The 17,801-nt window shown below is 38.3% G+C and overlaps 1 protein-coding gene across 2 annotated transcripts in view; it reads right to left on the reverse strand.

Annotated features, from left to right (window-relative positions):
* The window catches only part of Epsti1 (epithelial stromal interaction 1), an 81,628-nt gene that overhangs the window by 36,049 nt on the left and 27,778 nt on the right, over positions 1 to 17,801 (reverse strand). For both annotated transcript variants that reach the window (XM_090341723.1, XM_090341722.1), the window contains exon 6: positions 6,891 to 6,964. In XM_090341723.1, coding sequence (XP_090197849.1) covers positions 6,891 to 6,964 — 74 coding nt within the window. The remainder of the gene's footprint in view (positions 1 to 6,890; positions 6,965 to 17,801) is intronic.

Genomic DNA, 17,801 nt, shown 5'->3' on the forward strand with positions numbered 1-17,801 from the left:
AGAAAGCCCACAGAGTGGGAGAAGATCTTCACTAACCATACAACAGACAAGAGTCTCATATCTAAAATATACCTACAGCTCAAAAAATTCAATTTCTCCAAAACAAATCTTCAAAGAAACAATCCTCCCATTAAAATATGGGTCAAAGACTTAAAGAGAGTCTTCTCTGAAGAAGAAATAAGAATGGCCTATAGACACATGCAGAAATGCTCGATATCTTTGGCCTTATAAGAAATGCAAATCAAAACAACTTTGGTTTTCCATCTCACTCCAATTAGAATGGTCATGATTAAGAAATCTAATAACAACAGAGGCTGGCGAGGATATGGCCAGGAGGGATCACTGTTGGTGGGAGTGCAAACTCGTTCAACCACTATGGAAAGCAGTATGGCAGTTCCTCAAAAGACTAATCATAGAGCTTCCCTATGACCCAGCAATACCATTCCTTGGCATTTACCCAATTGTCCAGAAACAAGGCCATACTAAAGCTATTAGCCCAACGATGTTCGTTGCAGCATTGTTTATCATAGCTAAGATATGGAACCAACCCAAATGCCCTTCAGTAGATGAATGGATCAAGAAGATGTGGTATTTATACACAATGGAATTTTATGCTGCCATCAGAAAGAATGACATCGCCCCATTCATAAGGAAATGGAAAGACTTGGGAAAAAAATCATATTAAGTGAAGTAAGTCAGACCCAAAGAAACATAGGCTCCATAGCTCCTCTGGTAGGATTCCAGAGGACCCCAATATCTCAAAAGCTATGTACAGATGGTTATACCAGATAAGACTAAATGAAATGAACTCTCAGCTATGGAAACAAGAGGTTTACCTTTGTGATAGTTTTTCTTAATGAACTATGTGAAGTTATTTCTTTTTTCCACTTCTGGTTAATCTCATGTGGTTACTGTATCTGACTTTGTTACCTAGTATATTGTATATACACTTATTTATTTGAAATAGGGAAGGGAAGGGAAGGGAGAAAACAAGATGATTGTGAGGGGGTGAGGGGAGGGAATGGGGAAAAAAAACATGAGAAGGAGTATCAAGGTTATAGAAGTATTATATCTATTACCTGACAAATGTAATTGTAACCCCTCTATACATTATCTTGATAATCAAATATAATTTAAAAAAGTATTACTGGTAGGAAAACAAATAGTTAGAAATTAATTTGCATCATGAGTTACTATGGGTAATTTCAACTTACAAAATTATGCCATATTTTCCAATTCCCAGCCAAATAAACAAACAAAACTTGCAATGTAAGAGGGAAGAGGAACAATTCCTTTCAAGAGTTGATCTTGAGAAGAGCCAACAGAAGACTATGTATCTCAGAGTTTCCTGTGAACAGAGCTTTGAAAACAAAGTCTGGTAAAACATGTGAGTCAAGAGAAGAAACTGAGAAACTGATGGGGAAGACAGTAGTGAAGCCACTGCCAGGGAGTGGCCATGGGGCACAAAGAACAAAGACTATAATTTAAGGGACATGTGACAAGTTCCAACATGAGGGCAGTTAGGGAGAATAAAATGAGTTAACAGGCCAGGTGATAGTAGGTCATCCCTGTAATTCTCTACTCAGGAGGCTGAGATCTGACGATCACAGTTCAAATTTAGCGCAGGCAGAATAGTTTGTGAGATTGTTTTGTCCAATTAACCAGCCAAAAAGAAAAAAGAAAGAAAGAAAGAAAGAAAGAAAGAAAGAAAGAAAGAAAAAGCAAGCAAGCAAGCAGTAGATGCAGCCAGAAATGAAGTGAAGCTCAAGTGATAGAGCTTCAGCCTTGAGCAAAAAAGCCAAGTGACAGTGTGTGGCCCTGAGTATGAATACACAAACCCCAGGTGTAGTGCATACACACACACACACACACACACACACACACACACACACACACACACACGAGTTAACATACATTAAATACAACAGGGTATCTGTGGGAAGCATTGATAGTGGGTAATGGGTAGAAATTTTGCTCTGGCTTTAATCACTACATCTAGCAGTTAGCACTCGGAGATTTTCTCAGACCAGATACCTTATAATAAGCTGGTCACTTCTGTTATGAAGTAAATAGAGGAGTGTGTGTGTGTGTGTGTGTGTGTGTGTGTGTGTGTGTGTGTGTGTGTGTGTGTGTGTGTGTTGTTCCTGTTACTGGGAAGGGATTGGCCTTGATCTCAAGACCTAGATACTATTCCTTAGCTTTTTTTTTTCTTCTTCTCCTCAACAGCACTCTACCACTTGAGCCATAGCTCTACTTCTAACTTTTTGGTATTTAATTGGAGACAACAATCTCACAAATTTTCCTGCTTGGGCTGGCTTTAAACTGTGATCCTCAGATCTTAAAATCTCTCTTGAGTAGTTAGGATTACAGATGTGAGCCGCTACCACTTGGTAATAGAAGGATTTTGTGTATCTATACGTTTGCTTCATTAATTTAAATTAGAAAGTTATGAGTAGGTTGCTATTCTATTCACCTTACCTAAATTATAAAATTCAAGGTTGGAAACCTAGCATATGGATAAGGGAGCAGTGCAGCCCTTAAGTGTCTTTCAGAAGTTCCCATAAAGGGCATTAGAAGTTTTGCGAGCATATCAGAAAGCAAACTCGGGGCCAAAGTGTGCATAATCAGCAGACCTGCCCAGATTCTCAACTCTCAGAAACTAAAATAGATGGAGATGTGCCTCCGAGGAACTAAGCACACTATTACTCAACAGGAAGTGTAGGAGACGCATGGGTCCCAGTAGCAGGAATGAAGAAAATTTCCCAGAGTTATAATTGATGGGTTGAGCTGCAGGCTCTTATTCAGGAACGGGCTTGATTCCAAGAACTTTTCCAACTGAATTTTTTTTCTTTTTCTTTTTGCTGGTCCTGGGGCTTGAACTCAGGGCCTGGGTGCTGTCTCTGATCCTCTTTGTGCTCCTGGCTAGTGCTCTACCACTGAGTCACAGCACCACCTCCAGCTTTTTCCAAGTATTTTATTGGAGATAAGACTCTCATGGACATTCTTGCCCATGCTGGCAAGCTAATCCTCAGGTCTCCACTGCCAGAGTAGCTAGGATTATAGGCATGAGCTTCCAGCATCCAGCTTTTGAAATAATGTTGGAAACTGCCTTAGAGAAGACACAGCTTAAGGTCACAAAAAGACAAGGTCAATTCAATGAGATGATAGGAGGAAAAACAGATTTATATTTCTAGGCTTCTTTTGGCTACTGTAGGCAAAATTCACGTATTGGTAGAAAGACACAGAATCAACTCAAGTCCAGTCTGTCTCTGAGCTGACTTGCCCTTTCTACTAGTTCTTCTCACAGAGCTGCCCACAGTCTTGACATGCCTGGCTTGCAAAGCACCCCATGCTCCCTAATTCTCTATGCTCCCTATGAGTGAGTTTAAGACCCAAATTTGGAGGCATCATTTACTATCTCTGTGAATACAGCAAAAAATCATTTTTAAGATAAGAGTCTCCTTACAAAGCTCTGGCTGGCTTCAAACTCTCAATCCTTCTGCTTCAGCTTCCATCCCAAGTGCTGAGATTAGAGCAAACTCCATCATACCTAGCCTTGCTTTGGAAATTTTATTGCCCAATACATGTAAAATGGGGATGAGAAATCCCTAATAATGTTGATTTGAGAATTAGATGGAAATAGGTCTATGTAATATGCTTAATGGTGAGCCAGACAACTCAGTTTCTCTACTACATGGAAGCCTCTCATTGCTTTCTTTTTTTGTTTTTGTTTTTAAAAGAGGAATCCCTTTTCCTTTGCTAAACCATATATGTGCACAATCTCTTATGTTCAGTTGGTTATTAGGTACGAATTACCATTTTAAATGTGGAAAATATACCAAATTTTCATGGTTCCTAAAAATCTTTATATCTTTTTTCTTAACACCTGCACACAAATTGCATTTATATTGCCACTACATACCCTTCCCTCACCCCAATGCTCAACAGCCTCGGAATCCAAATTCATCTCAACATTCATCCAAAAACAATTAGAAAGATGACTGTGCTCCCTCTCACTCATAAATCATCATTTAAAATACCCAATGTTATAAACAATCTCCATCACACTATCCCCTCCTGGATATTTTACAAAGAAGATTTAAATGGTATTTCAGATTTTCAGATCTTGATATCGATCAGTAAACACTGAGTCACCCAAAAAGCCAGCTCAATGTACAGCACACTTAAAATTAAAAAAAAAAATTGTAAATGGTTACGGTGAAAATGATGACATGTTTAAATCTCTATTTCTACTCTCCACTTTCAGGCTCAAGAATCCTAGAACCCATTCTGAATTGGGAAACTGGAGATCATCCTCAGCCAGAGCAGCAGACTTAATGCATCATTAATCTGGTCTGCTCTCAGCCGCCAACTGCAGTAGTCACAGCCATTCGATTTTTAAGGAAAAGACAGGGCTGCAGAAGTACATTCCAGAGGTCTTTTCATAAAAACTATCCTGTGTGCTCCATCTGCATGTACAATCTGCTTGTGTATTTTCAGCCAGCTTGCACGGGCAGATTAATGCGTACAATTAGAAAGCAACCTCACAGGCATTCAATAAACTGCCTTCATTATTACACTCAGGAGAGTCCCTTTGGATGTCAATAAAAGCCTAGTTTTCTGCCTGTTAGCTAAATAATTGACAACACTAAAAATAATCTGAAGCGAATGAACGGAGTCAGGAGCAAGGTGTGAAGAAGAGCACATTACGATGCCTGTGTGTGGTACCCCAGGTGGCCGTCATATCGCTTGTCTCCGGCTACTTGGATTTACAGTCTACCCAAGTCCACAGCTGACCTTCTTTACAGGGAAAACACACTACTGCTAGTCGGCTGTGTGAACCACACATCACAGCATGCAGAAACCAGCAACAGACTGCCTCATTTGTGAGAACTTATTTAGGTTTCTACAGTAGACAGCTACTGGAGAATCTAATTTGGGGAGTAGAAGGCAGGTAGACTGGTTGGTCTGATGAACTCTCCATGCTGCTTAGCACATTAACTTTCCCTCCACCTCGAACTAGTTCTAAGAAAGCATGATGAAGTCCCACTTTTCTACAAAGCTCCTTTCATACTTTTGGGCCTTATAATGGTCAGTCTTTTCAGGAGCTATTGTCTTCTGATTTCAAAAGAAATTAAAAAAACAATATTGTTAAGAGATACAATTATAACTGTAACCCTTTTATACATTACAATAAAAAAGAAATACAAAAGCATATACATGTATATCTCTTCTTGTATTTCTCGCTAGGCTTTCAAAATTAATTTGGGATACTTCTCAATTTTAGCCCACTTCTCTTTTTCCTGACTAACTGGGACTTTCCTGATAAGCAAGAAGAAAGAGAAAGAGTGAAATTTGCACGTAATTGAATTCAACTAACTGCACAAATAGTATATGAGGTGGCTAAGGGCAAAGCCTTCTATACAGAAGAGAGGTGATTGATCTTTAGTAAAACATAAACTCAAGGAGCTAGAAGACTAGGAAAGAAAGGAGGCTTGGCAGCACAGTCTCCCACTTTTGAAAGCTCCAAGAATCTCCCCACCTTCCACCTTGCCATATGTCTAACTTTCCAAAGCATGAACTTCCTACAACTTCCCAGCCCTGTCCTTAAGACTCGTTAACAATTTAGTTTTCCCTTTTCCAATGTGTAATGATTATACAAAAGGATAATTACAATTATGGCTCTAGAAAAAAAACAAATTCTTGTTTTTTTTCATAAAGGAGGATGCGATAATACATACACTCTTAATATACCTTTAATCCATTTTCTCCCTCCTGCCATGTCCACCCAGATCTGTTTAGTTCTAATTCTACTACACTTAAAATTAGCACAGAGCAAATACAAATACAAATACTGTAAAAATATAAACACATGAAATAAAAAATATTTCTAGGGCTCTGAATACTCACAAAAAGAAAATATTAATAAAACTTCCATGCGTATAAAAATGTATATAAGGCCAGCAATATGGTCCTTTGGTTTTATCTTTTTAAAATCTGTATTCAAGTAACCTAGTTACTTAGAGAACATGAATTTATCTTTGAGAGCTATATAGATTATCTGTATTAAGACAGATTATAGTTGTTCTAGTATATTAACATCAACTACTGCTATTTGCAAATCAAACTGGAAAATTTATCTAAGCATATGATCATCAACTGATGGTTTTGACAATTAACTTATAAATGATACCTCAGTTGCTGACTATTAAAAAATAATTAGGTAAGACCTTAATTAGTTTAGATTTTGCTTGGGTATTTATTTCAAGTATCCTCTTCCTTATGCCCATATGTTAGACGTCAATCAGAAGTACTTGGGTCACCAAAGTATCAATTGCTCCAATTGATTGGCGGTGATGAACCTCTTAAATTAGTAGTGTTATTACTAATCAAATTACCACTAAAGAATACTTTGATAATTATAGAAATCTCCAATTTTAGATTCTCACATGGATGGCAGAACTCAACAGCACAATTACTGTAATAGCCAATAATCTAATTACCAGGTGTTTGAAAGGTTACCATCATCTGGTACTCAAAAACTGAGTACACTAATAGCTCACACTTATTATCCTGGCTGCTCAAGAGGGTGAGTTCTGAAGACCACAGTTCAAAGGAAACTTGGGGAGGAAAGTCCATGAGACTCTTATTCCACACAGAAAAAGCTGGAAGTGAAGGTTTGGATCAAATAGTAGAGCACCAGCCCTGAACAAAAAAAAAAAAGGAAAGAAAAAGAAAAGAAAGAAGAAAAAGCTCAGGGACAGCACCCAGGTGCTGAGTTCAAGCTCCAGAAGCAGCATACACACATACACACACACACACACGCACACACACACAAATTAAATGTACAACATGCCTATAAAGGTATAAAGTTCTGAAAAGAAACTTACTATTGATGGTGGTCTCTAAGCCGTTCTCTTCTGAGGGTTTCTTGAAGTCGCTTTTTCTCCTCTAGTTTATTGCTCTGAAATTATAAATATCAAACTGTGATCTTTTAAGGAATTATAGTTAGAATTATGATGTTGAAGTAACCCAAGGTCTAAAATTCTTGGGTTCTAACAGTTTTCAAGACAGTCTCCCCACTCAGAACCTATGAATACCAGATACCACCATATTCTTTCCCTAATCCTTTCTCCCAACTGGACTGGTTTAAATCTCACACTTGAATTTTAGTTCAAATGAGAGTAACACTTACTTGTAAGCAGTATTTTCAAAATATTCCAAGTAGAAACAAGGAATTTCCATACCAAGTGTATTAAAGTTATAATAAATGATTAAATAGTTTATATGATATATATATATATATCACAGTCTACTCAAGCATTCAGGAAAATAATTTTAATAACTCAACTCAACTCCCTTCTGACATAGTATCAGATACTTAAAAGCTATTGAGAAACTGACTAGCATATGTCCTTAAAAAATTCATCACTTGAATAGAAAACCTACTTTTAAAAAAATAGCTGTTTAGAGCCTAGAGAAAAAAGAAATTCATATTTGATATTACTGTCAGCATGGCTCTGCCATATTTTAATTCAATTTTAATTAAAGCAAGTAAGATTTGCTTTGCTCACAGTATTTTTTTAACATGCCTAAGAAAAATAGGCAAAACTCTGAGATAACAAATTTAATGAGGAGTTGAAACAAGTTCTAAAGCATATCAAAGGAACTTAGGCTCAATGGTTTCCCTCATTCATCATAACCTGTAGAAACCTTGGGCTCTACTGGCAGAGACTTGCAATAGAGCAAAAACTTGATACATAAGGCCATATAGTATGAAGCTATTTGAATGGACCTCTAGGATATTGAAACAAAAGCCATATAATGAATGATTGCTGTCCTTAATGTGCTATGTTATCTCATCTCTTTTGCTGTTCCTTTGTTATCTCATATTGACACAATATCTCACTTTGTTATCTGATATATTGGATACATTTGTATTTGGTTACTTGAAATTGGACAGGGAAGGGGGGGAAAACCAAGAGGGGGGTGGGGGGAAGGGTAATGGGACCAAGACATGTGGAAGGGTATCAAGGTATGTGAATTAATGCACCCTCTATCTGGCAAATATCATGTAACCCTTTTATTAATTACAATAAAAATATTAAAAAAAGAAAAAAAATAAAGCATAGGAAAAATGTGAATTTTAAGTAAATCTAAGAGAGCAAGCAAGCAGCTGGGTTTAATAACAAAAAAATTGGATTCTTCCAGGGAAGTACTTGTGAAAGAGAATAATGGAAGTCATCACTTTAAACTCTAAGTTTGGCTTCATCATTCAAGGAAGGGAAAATAATTCTTCATATTGTTTATTTCCATGAAAATCTTCTCTCACATATAACATTCCCATTTTGGCAGGCAAAATGAATGATGGTTTCAGCTTTAAAAAATAAGCTATGGGAAATTTTCTAGAGTCAAAGGGAATCGATTATAAAGTAAGCAACTGGATTGTCGGCAAAACAGAATCATAGGAGAAAAAAAGAAACCAAGAGAATGTTATAAACCAATAAGAATAATAAAAAACCAATAGACATTATTCCACTGTAGACAAAGCTATGAATCATTAACTCCAAAGGTGATTAATTGTGAGGGTAGGGAATGGGGAGGCTCAAAACTATGAGAAGCAGGAAACAAGAAGTATGTTTGATTAAACCAATGTTATGAATGCTCTTCTATGAATAATAACAAAGCGACATAAGCATTTAAAGACAAGGGCTGGATTCCTTTAGCAAGGTCAGAAATTGAGAAAAATCAGTTTGAATGTCCTCACTAATAGCTTCCAACTCAAAAAATCTCTGCTATAGTAGCTAAATTTCCCAATGAAATTTGGAAGCCAACAGAGAAGTCTTTTTCAAAATAGTAAGGGTATTTTAAGAAATTGTAGGCAACAATTTTAATGCTGACTTAGGTTGTTTTCTTTCCATTTAACAAAATGGAAACAACCTTATTTATTTTGATTTAAACACACTGAAGGCACATACACAAATATAGAATGTAACATCTAAAACCACAAGATGCAGAAAAAGAAAACACAGATTCAGCTCCAGTCCAATGTCACTGACAAATGATTTCATTTACTAACATGAATCTCATTCATTCAACAAACATCCATCTGGAGTATGTTTGATTCTGTTAGATGCTGGTAATACAGCTAGTATGAATTTCTACCCTGAACTTGCTCAGTCAGTTAAAGGTATAGAAGGAAAGCAAGAAGGTACACTGAGTTTGCAAGTGAGCTCACATGAGCATACAGTTAAAACGAAGATTGTCAGGAAATGCTCACAGTAGTGCCATAAACGTCCACTCAGTGACTAATCTAAAAAACCTCCTGAATATGTCTTCTAATTTCAGGTTCATAGTGAGCTGTAAAAAGTACAGGGATGGGGTGAGGGGGAGGGAAATGGGGACCAAGACATGTGAAAGGGTATCAATGTATGGGAATTAATGTACCATCTATCTGGCAAATATCATGTAACCCTTCTATTAACTACAATAAAAAAATATATGAAAAAAAGAGTACAGGGATTCAGTGAAGAATAAACTTAGAGCTTTCTTCATGTTTTCCAAGCACTGATGAATAACTTAAGGGATTAAAGGAGGAAAAACAAAAAAGCATGGGTGTAATGAAAGATAGTCTAGATAGAAACCAGTCTCAAACAACCAACAGCTTTCCAGAAAGATTTAGAGGGAATGGAAACAGAGATACCACGTAACATTGTACAAGGGTTCCAGCAGAAAGAAACAAAGATAGCATGCTGCACCTCCAGCTTTGCTTGTAGCATAGGGTTGCTTCTGTGTAGAGCAGGGTTTTTGATTTTTTTTGTCTTGGTTTGTATTCTTTTCTTTCTCACAAAGATGCCATTTATCATCAGCTGGAGCACATACAGAATCGACTTTGCTTTTTTATTCTGGTTGCTTATAAACTTTATTGACTGTGACCCACAGAATACATTTTGTTTATATCATTACCCGACATAGATGCATGGCTGAAAAATAATGTATGACATGACATGGTCTATTCTATTCTTCTATTCTTAACAGAATTGACTCTGGGTCGAAGAACTGTTTTCTAATTTGAACAAAGGCAATGGTGGGTTTATAATGGCCTCAGATGGCAAAGGCCAGTTCCAGAAATTACAATGTCCTCAAAACAGAAACATCATGGAGTATGCCAGCTCATGAAATTGTGAGAGTCTCATGGATGAACTGAAAGATGTTTGTGAACACATGAATGGATAGTAAGACTGGAAAAGTATGAAGAAGAGATAATGAAGAAACATATGTTAAGTAAGGGATCTGAACCTCACTGATAGGTTGTTACATTGTTTTAAACAAGATGGTAGACAACTTATTCTGATAGCAACATGGAACCATAATTCTCATAGTAATCCAGGCCATAAATGATGAGAGTTTCAAAATTAAAGCAAAATGGATAAAGGAAAAAAATGGGACCTTTGCCAGGAGTTCGGCCTAGTGGTAGAGTGTTTGCCTAGCATGCATCAAGAGCTGGGTTCAATTCCTTGGTACCACATAAACAGAGAAAGCTAGAAGTGGTGCTGCGGCTCAAGTGCTAGAGAAAGCCCTAGGACAGTGCTTATGCCTTAAGTTCAAGACCCATGACTGGAAAAGAAAAACTGTCATAACAAAGGACATAGGTAGCAAACTAACTAGAAATCCTATAGAGTGGGAAAAGATCTTCCCTAACCATACAACAGACATAGGCCTCGTATATAAAATATATCAACAGCTAAAATAATTGAATCATTCCAAAACTCATCTCCAAAGAAACAACCATCCCATTAAAAGATGGGCCTAAGACTTAAAGAGAGTCTTCTCTGAAGAAGAAGTAAGAATGGCATTTACCCAACTGTCCAGAAACAAGGACATACTAAATCCACTAGCACAGTGATGGTCATTGCAGCACTATTTACCATAGCAAAGATATGGAACCAACCCAGATGCCCCGCAGTTGATGAGCAGAATAACAAGGTGTGGTATTTGTACACAAGGGAAATCTATGCTGCTGTCAGAAAGAATGACATCGCCCCATTCGTAAGGAAATTGATAGACTTGGAAAAAATCATAGTAAGTGAAGGAAGCCAGACGCAAAGGAACATAGGCTCAATGGTTTCCCTCATTTGTCATAATCAGTAGAAACCTTGGGCTCTCCTAGCAGAGATTTACAAGAGAGCAAAACCTAGATATATAAGGCCATGTAGAATGACGCTAAATGAAAGGACCTCCAGTATATAGAAACAAAAGCCATATTAGTGATTGTTGTCCTTAATGTCCTATGTTATCTCTCATCTCTTTTGCTGTCCCTTGGTTATCTCTTACTGTTACAATATTTCACCTTGTTATCTGATATATTGTATATATGCATATTTGGTAATTTGAAATTGGATAGGGAAGAGGGGAAAACAAGATGAGAGCAGAGGTGGGGAGAGGGAAATGAGAATCAAGACATGAGAAAGGGTATCAATGTTTGTGAAGTAATGCACCTTCTGTCTGGTGACTATAATGTAACCCTTCTATTAATTACAATAAAAAAGAAACACTGCCATAAAAAATGGGACTTTACAAAAATATAGTTGAGGGGCCAGGAGTGTAGCCTAGTGGTAGAATGATTGCCTAGCATGCATGAAGCCTCAGGTTCCTCAGTACCACATACTAAGAAAAAGCCAGAAGTGGTGCTGTGGCTCAAGTGGCAAAGCACTATCCTTGAGTAAAAATTGTCTATAGACAGTGTCCAAGCCCAGAGTTCAAGCACCAGGACTGGCAAAAAAAAGTGTAGTTGATAGAACAACAGATATGACTATTTGGGCAGAGGTAGGGTAAGTATAAAAAGAGGAAAACTTTCCTTTATAGAATCAGCTTGAATAGATGCCAATTTTGAACTCATATTCAAAGTGTACATGTGAAACAGGAAGAAAATGATCAATCATAGAGTATAAAATGTATATATAGATTCTGTGTTCAGAACATGGTCTGACTAGAGGATGAAGATTTCAGAAACCACTAGCATTACAAGTCATAGCTAATGCCTTAAATGTGGGGGTTTTTAACCTAAGGATGGGGCTTAGAAACAAGTGATATCACAAGAGACCAATGGATGAACCTAACAGATCATCAGTAATGGAAAAAAATAAATGGAGGGAAGTAATCCATAGGGAATCTAGAGGGTCTCACTCCTCTAAACTTAAGGTAGGGGATATTTAATAATAATCTGATACTCCACTGAAGAATACCACCAGATCTTTGTACAAGAGAAGTATTAGGGAGAGAAGCCCAACTCAGCCCACAAAGGAATGAGAAAAGAAGAGAAACTTGAAAAAATGATTTCCCTTCACTTAAAACCTTTGGTTTATGTGAAGGGGAAGAGTCAGTCCATAGACTGACACTTAGAAATGAAAAGTTCTTGAAAGCCTTCTGTCCCATGATGCTTGAGACAGACAAATGTAAAGTATTTGAGAATACGAAGATGTGATTTGTTAATCTAAGAGACTTGACTATGATGATTATCTACTGAGAATGGAAAAAAGTACAAGTGAGAAGAAAAATCCAGGTGGGGATTAAAGCAGCAAAACCCCTGAGATAAGAAAGGCAAGATGGTGAACACAGGTGAAAGAACCCATCAGAGAAACCCAGAAATGTACCTGCTTACTCCTCTTAAGGAGGAGTGAGGAATAGAGGAGTAAAAAGTAAAGAAAAATAAAGGCACTTGAGGCTTGGTGGTCTTTATTTCCTAGAAAATAGAAGATGAAGTCATGAAAGAAGATAAAAGGACCTGAAATGAGGAAAGACCGTGGTGTTAGGAACTGAGCCTGTAACACAGAGCAAAAATGCTGGGCACTGGGTATTGTTAGCTGAGAAGGAATCCCTGAAATACAGTGTACAAAAGCAGTTCTGTGTGCTTTTCCTCCAATGACCTCATTTGTGTGGCTTAATAGAGATGAAATGATTAAGCCCATCATGTCCATGTGTTAAACAGGAATGTTTCTATGCCACTCTTACAAAAAGCTGACATGCTAAAGTAAAAAGAGATGGTAGTTAAACTCCTTTATATTTATAACATTAGTGCATCTGGACCGAGTGCTCAATAAGTGTCAGGTATTATACAAAGGACTTGAATGCATAATGTTTTGAAGCATGTCATTTAATAAATTACATTTCAGTTTCTCTAGTTGCTTAATGTGGATATCACTATGATAAGTGTACTCAGACAGTAGTTGTCCAAGTCTGTCTAATCTAATTCTACCATATCTACTATATCTATTTTACAAACAATGAAAGTGAAGCGTGAAGAGTACCACATCTGCACTTCCGAAATAACATTTGCACTCCAATGTAATGGTATTAAAAATGAGTAAAATCTCACTGTGCATCAACAATCCAAAGATTTAATATTTCCACCAATTCATCCAGAGAAACAGAGGATCTAAGAACTAGAATTCTTAAAGACAGTGGTAATCCTGTGAGTTTTCAGAAATGGACAGGTTTCCCAGTTTATACATGTTGTATTGAAATAATTTCCTCAATGTTAGGCTCTGTTTTGTTATAATGTTGTTTGTAAATGATTTTGGCCCTTGCTACTTTGGGCTTCCTAGGAAGAAAAAGCATCAAAGATGATATATGTATGTGTGTATATATATATATATATATATGCTATGTGTTAGGCAACAGATAGAAACACATATATGTGTGCATGTGTGCATACGTTCCAGTTTCAAAGAACATTCTTGGAAGTGGCAATGAGACTCAAGGGATAGAGCACTGGCCTAGCTGAAGAGTTCAGAGACAGAGCCCAGGCCCAGAGTTCAAGCCTCAAGACCAATCCAAAACAAAACAACAACAAAAACAGAATAAAGAACATTCTCCATATCTTACAGCCAATTAACCACCAACCCTAATTTTAATTGTGAACTAAGTATCTTTGGCCATGTAATATAGTCCTATATTTTAAAAACTAGAATTTGAGTATGTTGAGGGAAGATGAAGAATTATTTTGCCTACCATGAATTATAATTTATTTTTGAATCAATAAGGATCAGGCACAATGTGTCAGGTACCTCATAAAATCTTTGCCCTTCTTAGCCTTCTAAGGATTGACTACGGAATGTGTAAGCAAGTACCCCTTTCATTTTAGTAGTAAGTAGCTAGTGCTGGTAGACATACAATCAACCATTCTAACAGAAAGGAGGAAGGGAGGGTGAATTGTGGCTTTTGCCAATTCCTACTGCATAAGTATTCCCACCACACTCCATTGCACACTACCAACACATAGTAAGTAACTCACAACATCTCTGAAAATTTAACAATCTGTTCTCACAAGCCATCTGAGGCTGCTCTAGGATAACACTGGAAGTACTTAATATTAACATCCTCTAGCTTAAGGAATCTAACTTTGACCAAAATGTCCCAGTGAGTCCTCAAGACATCCACTATCATCTATAGTATTGACATATTCTGTGTTCCATCATTGAGAATAGGTAGTAAGGAGCTGGCTGCCTTTTACACCTACTTATTGATTAAAAATCGAAAGCCAGGCACCAGAAGCTCATACCTATAACCCTAGCCACTCAGGAAGCTGAGATCTAAGGATTCTGATTTGGAGCAAGCCAGGAAAGAAAAGTCCCTAAGATTATCTCTAATAAATTGCTCATGCCCGACACAGTGGCTCACACCTGTAATCCTAGCCAGCCTGGGCACCAAAGTACCTAAAGAATGTGAGACTCTTATCTCCAATTAATCACTAGAAAACAGGAAGTGGGGCTGTAGTTCAGGGGTAGGGTGGTAGCCTTGAGCTTAAGAGCTCAGGGACAATGCACAGGCCCAGAGTTTAAGCCCCACAACCTACAAATAAATAAACAAACAAATAAATGAAAATATATTCTTCAGAGCCAGGAGTTTGGCCTAGTGGTAGAGTGCTTGCCTAGCATGCATGAAGACCCGGGTTTGATTCCTCGGTACCACATACATAGAAAAAAGCCGGAAATAGTGCTGAGGCTCAAGTGGTAGAGCTCTAGCCTTGAGAAAGTCCAAGGACAGTGCTCAGGCCCTGAGCTCAAGCCCAGGACTGGCAAAAAAAAATTACATATATATATATATATATATATGTGTGTGTATATATATATATATGTATACATATATATATATATATATATACATTCTTCATAAAAAACTGGAAATGATGCTGTGGCTCAAGTGGTAGAGAACTAGCCAGGAGCATAAGGAGGCTAAAGGACAGTGTCCTGGCCCTGAGTTCAAGCCCCAGGACCAGCAAAAACTAAGTAATTTTTTTTTTTAAATCAAGGAACACAGGGCCAAGAGTTTGGCCTAGCAGTAGAATACTTGCCTAGCATGCACAAAGACCCAGGTTCAATTCCTTGGTACCACATACTTAGAAAAACCTGGAAGTGGTACTGTGGCTCAAGAGATAGAGCTCTAGCCTTGAGAAAGCCCAAGGATAGTGTGCAAGCCCTGAGTTCAAGCCCCAGGACTGGCAAAAAAAAAATCAATGAACAAGTCAGGCACTGGACTCTCATGCCTGTAATCCTAGATTACAGATCAAAATAAGCACAGGCATAAAAGTATGAGAGACTATCATTTCTAATTAACATCAAAACAAACAAAAAAACATGAAAGTATAGCTGTACTTCAAGTGGCCGAACACCAAGCCTAGAGTGAAAATGCTAAGGGGCAGTACACTAGCCCTGAGTTCAAGCCCCCCACTCCAACATACACATACACACAGTGAGGGGAAAGAGACAGAGAGACATGGAGAAAGAGAGAGATGATGTTTGGTCTCCCTTTACTCAATGTCACATATGCAGACACAGCAGAATGAAACTCAGCTTCCCCTTTGATCTCTCCTGGGGTAGGAAAACCCAAAGGACACAGTTGGCAGGGGATGAAAGTTGGGACCAGCTCATGGGTAGCTGATTAGCTTGGCTCAGTTCTGACTTCCCTGGCAGCACCCACTGTCTGGGGAGGAGGTGAGTGGTTTGCAGGCTGGGGTCTGCGCGTGTATTTGCTATGCATTGTAAAGAATAAGTGCTCCATAAGCTTCATCATTATCACTTCCCCCTGGCCATTATCACACTAGCGATGTAAAATATGTCATTTCTAGATGGCTAATGTCCACTTTGCTATCTGACACGAGTTACTGAATAGGCTTATATTTAGTATGGAAAGCCATATATTTGTATATGACAGGAAGGGATGGGTCACAGTGGCAGTGCAGGCCAACCAGCCACAGAAATCAAATCTGTAGTGGCTTTTTCTTTCTTTTTTGGTGGGTTATAGGGCTTGAACTCTGCCTGGGCACTGTTCCTGAGCTCCTCAGCTCAAGGCTACTGCCTTACCCTGGAGCCAAGCCGCACTTCCCATTTCCTAGAGGTTAATTGGAGATAAAGAGACTCAGGTCCTTTTGTGCCTCAGATCTCAGCCTCCTGAGCAGCCAGGATTGCAGGCATGAGCCACCACACCCAGCTGGCTTTTTCTTTTGTAACATCATGTAAATGAATATACCTCAAACTCTTGTATGCACAGGAATTAGGGCTTGGCACAAAGTGGTTCTCATTCAGTAGGTGTGAGGTGGGCTTAAAATTCTGTACTTCAGCAAAATCTAGGCTGTTCATCTCAGGGTCACATTTTGAATGGGAAGGGGCTAAACATCAAGTCTCTTTCAGAGATATGGAAGTGAGTCAAGACATTTGCCTAGCAAGTGCAAGCCAAACCTCCCTGCCCCCCGAGTTCAAACTCCAGCACTGACAAAAATAAAAATAAATAAAAGTGTCTCTCCTTGTCCCTTACTCTCCATCAAATATAGAACAGTAAGCATTATAGTTATCATTTTAGAAAAGGCAAGCCAATGAAAGTTTCCATATGTAATGATCACTGTAGATCGAGTGCTCTAATAGAATTTAGAAGGGACAAAATAGTGCTTTGACTTAATGTTAACAGACTTTCAGTCACTAACATTTAAGAAAAGTATCTGCTATTGACCCACAAAGAGCTAAGCTATAAACAACCCACAAGTGGCCAATTATAGGGGTTAAATGACAACCAATAAATGACTTTTAGGACAAGAGTGTAAAACACTGTAATTCTTTTGGGCCTGCAAGGCTCTTAGTTCCATTCCTGGTGAAGGTTTGCTTGGTTCCACTTGAAATGCAGGCAGACTACACAAAGGGAAGGCATCCTTCCCCCCCCCCCCCCCAATCACCGACCTGACTTTTAGGACAAGAGTGTAAAACACTGTAATTCTTTTGGGCCTGCAAGGCTCTTAGTTCCATTCCTGGTGAAGGTTTGCTTGGTTCCACTTGAAATGCAGGCAGACTACACAAAGGGAAGGCATCCTCCCCCCCCCCCCCCAATCACCGACCAAAGGCTTTGAAGGAGTAAGTTGGAGGGGGAAAAGACAGCTGAAGAACAGAACTGTTGGGATTAGAACAAAAAAGAGAAAGACAGAGAAAGGGATGGATAAAAATAAAGATTGCTGTAAAAATCTTTTACAAAGAAGGTATAATAGCTAAAATGAATGATATATGTATATATATTGTGCATACATATGTATATATAGAAATATGTCTATTATTGGTCATGGGACTTGAACTCTGGGCCCTGTCCCTGAGCTCTTCAGCTCAAAGCTAGCGCTCACCACTTTCAGCCACAGCACCACTTCCAATTTCTGGGTGGTTAATTGGATTTTTGTGCCTAGGCTGGCTTTGAACCATGATCCTCAGCTCTCAGCCTCTTGAGCAACTAGGATTACAGGTATGAGCCACCAGTTCCCAGCTTGA

The sequence above is a fragment of the Megascapheus bottae genome, chromosome 11 (genome assembly GCF_031878675.1).
Source record: "Megascapheus bottae isolate mThoBot1 chromosome 11, mThoBot2.hap1, whole genome shotgun sequence".
Lineage (NCBI taxonomy): Eukaryota > Metazoa > Chordata > Mammalia > Rodentia > Geomyidae > Megascapheus > Megascapheus bottae.